The sequence below is a fragment of the Crinia signifera genome, chromosome 8 (assembly GCF_055691185.1).
Source record: "Crinia signifera chromosome 8, ASM5569118v1, whole genome shotgun sequence".
In the NCBI taxonomy this organism is placed as follows: domain Eukaryota; kingdom Metazoa; phylum Chordata; class Amphibia; order Anura; family Myobatrachidae; genus Crinia; species Crinia signifera.
In genome coordinates, this window is record NC_139224.1 from 120,319,732 (window position 1) to 120,328,159 (window position 8,428).

The following is an 8,428-nucleotide window of genomic DNA, read 5'->3' on the forward strand; positions in this document are numbered from 1 at the left end:
TCCGGCTGCTGACAACACTGGGGAGCGGCTTGCGGGGGTGCGTCTGTGACGAACAGGTGGGCAGCGGCTTGATGCTGGGCTGGGCGGCGGCTTGGTGTGGGGCTGGGCGGCGGCTTTATGCTGGGCGGCGGTGACGGACGTCTGTCTTCTGCTCCCCAGCACCGCCTCCCGTCTCCCGCTGGTGACCGCTGCTTGAGCGGGCGGCACCAGGGTGTGGAGGGGTGCGGATGGGAGTCTTCTCCGTACGGCTTCTCCCAGCGGCAGCGCTTCAGTGTAGATGGGAGGCGGCTACGTGGGTAAGAGGCGTCACTCCCCGATTGGGAGGCGCCGCTCAGCTTCCGACTGCCTCTTCTCCAGCGTCTATGTTCTCCTTCCTCCCCGACAGCTGACAGGCGGCTTCTATCCTTGCTGTCACGCCTCCTCCCGTCTCCCGCTGGTGGCCGCCTGTAGTGAGGACGGCACCAGGGTGTAGAGGGGCGTGACAGCGGCAGCTCACTGTTGGTGCTGGGCGGCGACCTCTGGCTCTAACCCGGCGGCGTCTTCTCCTCGTCAGATGTGGGCGGTGTCTGCACAGCGCAACAGGCTACCTTCATCCGGCGGACGCTTCCTGACTTCTCCGGCGGTGAGGTGCTGTCTGCGCTTCTGGCTTCACGGTGAGTACCGCTGGTGGTCTCTCTGCTCCCCTCCCGTCTCCCGCTGGGTATCGCCAAATGCTGAAGCGATCCCAGGGTGTGGAGGGGTGCGGATTCTGCTGCAGTTGACGGGTATTGATGGCTGATGGTAACAGCTGATGGACAGTGGGGAGGCGAAGCACTTTTCTTCCGGCGTGAGTAGTGGTGAGAGCCGGCTGGGCAGTTGGTGTGTGATGCGCTGTCACTGTAGCAGCGTGATCTTTTCAGCGGGCGGTGTGCTGTCTGTGTCCCTTCAGTTCACACAGAGTTTTAGCTGCCTGCGGTGAGGTACTCCGGCTCAGCAGCGCGGGCACTCCCAAATGTTAGGTGCCGCTGGCCTGGGGCTTCTTCCCCGACTCCTCTCCAAGGTGCTCAGCCAGCGCAGATTTACAGCTCCAATGTTTACAGCTGCGCTGACTGACTCCACTGGAGGGCTCTGGAATCAGCTGTGTCCTTACTGTACTGACAGCTCTTTTTATATTCCCTGCTGGGGGTCAGCTGATGCTGCACGGGGACAGCTGTTCTCCCGCTCAGTCCACGAGAACAGCTGTTTTCCCGCACAAATAGTGTCCTCGAGGCCACTCTGGAGGCTTGCCTGATTGACAGCCAACTGCAGGTTCACCTAGAGGGCAGCACAAGGGCTAATGCTGCTTAACCAAAGTCTATGCGTTAGTAATGCATTTCACTGCCACCAATGTCTTTTGTCAAATAAATCAATAACAGTACACATTTATGACAAAGTCTTTCATAAGCCATGTTACTAATATACATATGAGTCCATGCCACATTGCTTAGAACATTTTCCGGTAACTTGTGCACTTAGGTTGCTCAGTAACTGTTACCATATTTTTACCAGAGTCCATTACACAATATCATTTCTGAGGTGTAAACTGCTAATACTTTAATATATACATTTCTAATATATACAAGCATGTATATGTTACATTCTTCCCCTGATGATACAAGGCAATAGATGAACTTGGATCATCATATAAATATTTACATTTTCTTAATACACAGTTTGAGTATTTGTAAAATAAGGCCATACTGCTAAGTTGGCAGGGTAGGTCACTCTTGGAATATATGTGGGTACCCCTAACTGATCATAGGTCACAATGTTTGGGGGCCTACATGCTCTCTTGGGCCTAGTAGTGGTCACTTCCCCAAATGCTTCCCCATCTTCCAAGGTATAGTCACTGGGATAATTCTCTGTTATATCCTCCCCTCCCACAACCCATTCTTCAGGGACAGGACAGTCAGAGTCATTAATTGTAAAATCCCAATCTGCTACGGCAGGGCTTTGCAAAGGGGGTTCATCAATAATTTCACTCTCCTCAAGGCTTTTGGCAATGTCTCTTTCACAGTCTTTGAAGTAACAGCCTTGGCCAATTTCGTTTCCATTCTCTTCTGGTTCTGTAGATTGATGTATTTGTGCAGTGTCATTTGTAGTCGTTTCTTGTCTTACAGGTTCTGTGTCTCTGTCTTTCAGGTCCTCCATTCGAGTATCCCGTCCAATGGGAAGAAGATTCTGCCGATGATGGGTTAAGATGGCTCCCTCTCCATCCTCCCTTTGAATTTTGTAGACAGGTGAGTCTTTAAATTTCTCCATCACTACATAAGGTTCTTCCTTCCACCTGTAGGATATTTTGAACTTTTTAGGATGTCCCAGCCGTCTCAGTAGTACTCTGTCTCCAGGATGGAGAATGTGGTCACGCACAGTGCGGTCATAATTGGTTTTATTCTTCTTCCCTAACTTATCAGCAGTTTTTTCAGCCAGTTCATATGCCTCTTGTAGTTCTCTTCGAAGAGTCTGTATATACTTTAGATGGGACATGTTTGACTGGTTGGGATCTGGGGTCCCAAAGCTGACATCAATGGGGAGTTTAGCTTCCCGCCCAAACATGAGGTAGTATGGCGAGTATCCTGTGGCGTCACAACGGGTACAGTTGTAAGCATGTACTAGCCTAGAGATTTGTTGTTTCCAACGACGCTTGTCTAATGGACTCAATGTCCCCAGCATGTCCAACAGAGTACGATTAAATCTCTCAGGTTGTGGGTCACCTTGCGGATGGTAGGGAGTTGTTCTGGACTTCTTTATCCCGCAGCTTTGGCACAGTTCCTTGATGAGCCTGCTCTCGAAGTCACGGCCTTGATCGGAATGTATTCTGTTGGGAAGGCCATAATGTACAAAATACTTCTCCCAGAGCACATTGGCGACTGTAATGGCCTTTTGATTTGGGGTGACATACGCCTGTGCATAGCGAGTGAAGTGGTCAGTGACTACCAAGATGTTGCACTTGTTCCCTGGGTCTACTTCTAATGTCAAGAAATCTATGCACACTAAGTCCATGGGGCCTTGACTTTTCATATTCATCAAAGGGGCCATCCTCCCCGGGAGGGTCTTCCGGACAATACAATTTCCACATCTCTTGCAGTACATCTCCACATCTTTCCTCATATTAGGCCAGTAGAAACGGTCAGATATTAACTTCAATGTCTTCTCCATTCCCACGTGACCATGCTTGTCATGTAAGGCCTTCATTACTGTTGCTCGATGTTTCTTGGGGAGCACAATCTGCCACCGGCCTTTCTCAGTTTCATGCTTTCTGTACATCACTCCCTTCTTAGTGATAAAGTTTTTTCTCTGTCTCCTCAACAATTCAGCTTCTCTTTTAATGTCTGGGGAAACATTCAGGTCAGATTTATTCGAGAATGCATATTTCATACCGGGATCAGTTCGCTGGTCTTTTCTTAATTGATCCTGTCTCACTCTCGGCAGTCCCTCCATCTCAACTTGACTGAGCCAGCAATATGATAGTGGTAGGACTTGCGGCGGAGGCCCTAGACAATCCACGCATCTCTTTTCAGACTGCAGCTCCACTCCAATACTATGACACATTCCTTTAATACAGCTGGCAGGCACTTCAATCCAGTCATCCTCTACGCTGTTACTTTGTTGGCCTGGAATGCGAGAGAGTGAGTCGGCATCCGTATTGTTGACACCAGGACGGTATTTCAAGGAGAAGTCATAGAGAGCTAAGGCGGCCATCCACCTGTGCCCGGTGGCATCGAGCTTGGCGGTACTCTGCACATAGGTGAGTGGATTGTTGTCAGTGTGCACTATAAATGATGTCCCATACAGATAGTCATGAAACCTGTCGACAATGCACCACTTTAGAGCCAAGAATTCTAGCTTGTGCGTCGGGTAACGCCTTTCGCTCTCACTCAGTCCTCTGCTGGCAAATGATACAGGCCGTAATTCATTCTCGTGCTCCTGGTAGAGCACACCCCCTAGTCCATCTAGAGAGGCGTCGATGTGGAGTGTGTAAGTTAGGTCTGGGTTTGCATAGCTTAGTACCGGTGCTTCTGTCAAACATCTCTTCAAAGACAGGAAAGCTGCTTCGCACGCGGGTGTCCATCGGTCTCCAAAAGGCTCACCAACCTTAAAGCACTCTTTCTTGCTCTTAATTTTCTTGTTCAGTGAAGGGTATCCCTTGGTGAGGTCGGTTAGAGGCTTGGCCACACTGGAGTAGTTGGGAACGAATCTCCGGTAATACCCGCAGAAACCCAGGAACGACCGCAGTTCTTTCAATTTAATCGGCCTTGGCCATTTCTTCACCGCCTCCACCTTTTCAGGGTCAGTAGCTACCCCATCCCGACTGACGATGTGGCCCAGATACTTGACTTTTGATTGACACAGCCGGCACTTGTCGATTGATAGTTTCAATCCGCCTTCAATTAATCTCTCTAGTACTTTTAAAAGGCGCTGATTGTGTTCTTCCAAAGTGGCTCCGAATACTATGATATCGTCGAGGTATACGACCACCTCTCGGTACGCCATGTCCCCGACAATCTTTTCCATGGCCCGTTGGAACGTAGCAGGGGCTCCCTTGATCCCTTGGGGCATATTCAAGAATTCAAAGAATCCTAGGGGACATATAAAGGCAGTCTTTTCCCTGTCTTCTGGCTTCATAGGGATCTGATAGTAACCATTTCTAAGATCAAGCACCGAGAACCAGCTACTCCCCTGCAAACAGTCTAGGGCCTCATCCACTTTGGGCACGGTGTATTGGTCAGTGATAGTACGTTGGTTTAGCGTACGATAGTCTACGCACATTCGGATTTTGCCGCTTTTCTTTCGGGCCACCACTATGGGGGAAGCGTAAGGGCTCCGAGATTCAATAATTAGTTGGTTCTCAATCAATCCCTTCAAATGCTGTCTCACATCTTCGAAGTCTGCTGGGGCAATCCGTCGGGAGCGTTCTCTAAAAGGTGTCTCGTTGGTAAGTCGTATGCTGTGCTCAACTCCTTTTGCTGTGCCAAGGTCCCACTCTCCCTCGGAGAATGCCTGTTGGTATTTTTCAAGTTCAAGGATCAGTTCATCTTTATCACTTTTATGAATGTCGCTCCCCTCAAAGCAGACATGGAATTTATCTTCTTTAGATTGTATGCAAAAAGAAGTCGTCTTGAACTGTTCACTCTCACCCTCCTGCCACTCTTGTAACAAGGAATACAACCGGGTATTTGTCCCCACGATCACTGGTGTCTCACCTCTCTCTTTCGATAAATCAGGGCACACCAAGGCAATTAAAGGGATCTCCAAAGTGTCACTTTCTTCTGATGATTCTTGATGGAATTTAAGAGTCACTTGTACATAGCCCGAATAGGGATATTTTTCGGCACTAAGTCCCCATATCACGAGCCCGCTGAGTGGTTTAATGGGTACGTCAGACAAGTTTTCTTGGTACCAATTTTCAAAGATTATGGACACTTGAGATCCGCTGTCGAGAAGTATTCGGCAAGGTTTGTCGTTGATGGTCGCATTCAAATGGCAGGAGGGCCCCACCAAACCTTTAGGCAATTCCCCATTCCACCATGAGTTTCCCATGGCACAGTACGTGATTTCAAGGGAGTCTATGCGGGGTTCATAGGTCTCCCTCTCCCGTTTCCCTGATTCTGGTTTTCTGGTTGTTGCTCCTCATTCTCAGTTCTTCTGCCAGGGTTTCTGTATGCATTTCTATTACATTCAAATGCTCGGTGTCCAAATCTTCCGCAATTGAAGCACCCTCTACCGCTTCCTCTGCCCAAGCCTCTCACTGGGGTATAGCTGTTCACATTAGGAGTCTTGGAGTTCTGTTTGGTCAAAAAACCCTCTATCTTTTTATTCTGTTCTTCTAACATCTTAAGAACCTTGCTCTCGAACTCACTGCTTTCTGTCGTAGGCTGGACCACCTTCACTTTTTTCACGGTCTTTTCCCTCATTTCAATCAGTGCTTCATCTTGCTTTATGTCTCTGAGTAAATCATTAAAGGTAGGAGGAGGTTCTTGTATTGTTGAGCACCTCAATTTCTGCGCTACAGGGTCACTGGTCAAAGCCCCCCTTAGGAGCTGCTTCATCCGCTGTTTATCGACATCCTTCTTTTCAATCCCTCCTTTGTCCACAATCTTGTACAGCAGCTTGTCTACACGAATTAGAAAGGTACTCAGCTTTTCTCCGGATTCTTGGAAAGTGTGGTATAAGCGGGATGTTAGGTCTCCGACATCTTCCATGGTTCCAAAGGCATAATCGAGTGCTTCGAAGTAGGTGTCCAACGTGGCATTTGGGTTGCTACGCCGGGCAGCTTGTACTATCCCCATAGCTGGACCTCTCAGACTTTCAACGATTCTTTGCCTTTTTATTTTATCCGGACATTGCCATTCCTCGGCTTGTTGTATGGCAGCTTCCTTCCAGGCTTCATAAGCCTCCTCTCCAGTGGGTACAGGGATAATCCCAGAAAAGATTCTTAATCTTCTATAGCTGCCCTCATAGTGCCAACGTTCCAACTGAGTGACTACTCTGCCTACCATAGTCTCAAATTGACTACCATTTAGGTTGGTATCATTTTCTTGAGTGGGTCTATCAGCATCACCCCTCTCATTTCCTTCTCCAAACATGAATGCTGACGCATGCACACTTGCAGCCTCTTCTTCTGTTACTTTAGGCCACATAATGTGCCATCTCCTCCCCGTCTGCTTGTCAGCTATAATCATTAATGGTATTAACTCACTGTCTAAGTCCTCGTCAGTCTCAATTAACACAGCCACAACTTTCCCCAATTCTCCTTTCCATTTATCTATCACTCTAGGTCTGACTACACCACATAGCCTATTTATTTGCTGTATTATTTTATCATCAGTAAATTCTGAAAAATTTCCTCCTACTGCAAAACATTTATCCTCATCTTTTCCTTTCCTTGAACACCATTCATAAATATCTTTCCCTGACATGATCTCCATTTTCTCCTGCTTGGTAAACAGGAAATCCTATTTTTCGGATCTCGGCCTGTGCCTCCAAATGTAGCCCTCCTTTAGTATGAGGGTACGGTTAATGTGATGTGCCTCCACCCAAGTTTTAGAAGTATATATATGGGTCACTTGGGTAACCCACTATCTCTATTTCTTATCTAGATATCGGTGAATGGCGTTAAGGAAATACCCCACAAATGGTAAGTATACTTAAAATTAATTTAATTAGATGCAGTAAATACTTAAAATACAAACATTGTATTACATTTCATATACACATATATATATGTAATATCAATAACACACTAAAACCCTTATGTTTGCCTATACAATAAAAATAGTGCATGCATTACAAAAATTACCCATTACTGACCAGTATAATAACAATACACACAGTATATAGATATGAATGCTTTCGTTGGCGCGCGTTGGGGCCCTTAGAAACAGTTATAGCTGCAGATAGGAAATAATCTCCTTAAATGCTCTTTGCTACAAATATGTTACTCTGTTGTACTGTTAATGCTCCTTGAGGTAAACTGTTGCCAAATATACTCAGTCACAGTTAACAGTTTGGCCTAAAGCCCAATACTGAGCTATTTGTACTAGTAGTGAAATCTTCTACTTTAGTGAAGCAGACATTATAGTCTGGCTAAACTCAGTGCTTTCCTTAAAGCTTTCTGTTAGTACACTTTACTATGAATGGTCACAAGCTGGCTACCTATAGTGTATAGGTGCAATGAATAGAGTTTGTGGCTCACCAATTCTCGCAGCTGTAATCTGTCTGTATGACTAATAGTCTCTCTCTCTCTGGCAGCCGTAATCTGTCTGTATGTCTAATAGTCTCTCTCTCTTTCTCTCTTTTCTTCCTCCTTCTCTTCCTGCTTTATTGTCTCTTTGATCTGGCTCCTGACTCTGTCCCTGTTCTTTCTTCTTCACTGTGGCTGCCTTTAGTATACACCTTGCTATGAGCTTTTAAATGACTTGCCTATCACACCACTCCCCGTCTCCCTCTGGAGGCTACTTTTTATGCTTGTAGCACCAGGGTGTAGGAGGGTATGAAAGGGACAGTCTTTACATATATATATATATTTCACAGTTCCCCCTACTTGCGCTGTAGGCGACTGCTGGTGGGCTCTGGCTGCTTTTCCCCGCCTCCTCCCGTCTCCCTCAGAGCGCTGCTGATTGGCAAGCAGGCTCTGGGTGTGGAGGGGCGTGCTGAAGATGCCCCTTCGCTCCGGCTGCTGACAACACTGGGGAGCGGCTTGCGGGGGTGCGTCTGTGACGAACAGGTGGGCAGCGGCTTGATGCTGGGCTGGGCGGCGGCTTGGTGCGGGGCTGGGCGGCGGCTTTATGCTGGGCGGCGGTGACGGACGTCTGTCTTCTGCTCCCCAGCACCGCCTCCCGTCTCCCGCTGGTGACCGCTGCTTGAGCGGGCGGCACCAGGGTGTGGAGGGGTGCGGATGGGAGTCTTC

General features: G+C 47.8%; 1 protein-coding gene across 1 annotated transcript; it reads right to left on the reverse strand.

Annotated features, from left to right (window-relative positions):
- Positions 1–5,585: 5,585 nt before the first annotated feature.
- Positions 5,586–6,947, reverse strand: LOC146027282 (paraneoplastic antigen Ma1 homolog). Its single transcript, XM_083158218.1, has one exon. The coding sequence runs from the start codon at positions 6,945–6,947 to the stop codon at positions 5,586–5,588; it is 1,362 nt and encodes a 453-aa protein (XP_083014344.1).
- Between the last annotated feature and the right edge of the window lie 1,481 nt (positions 6,948–8,428).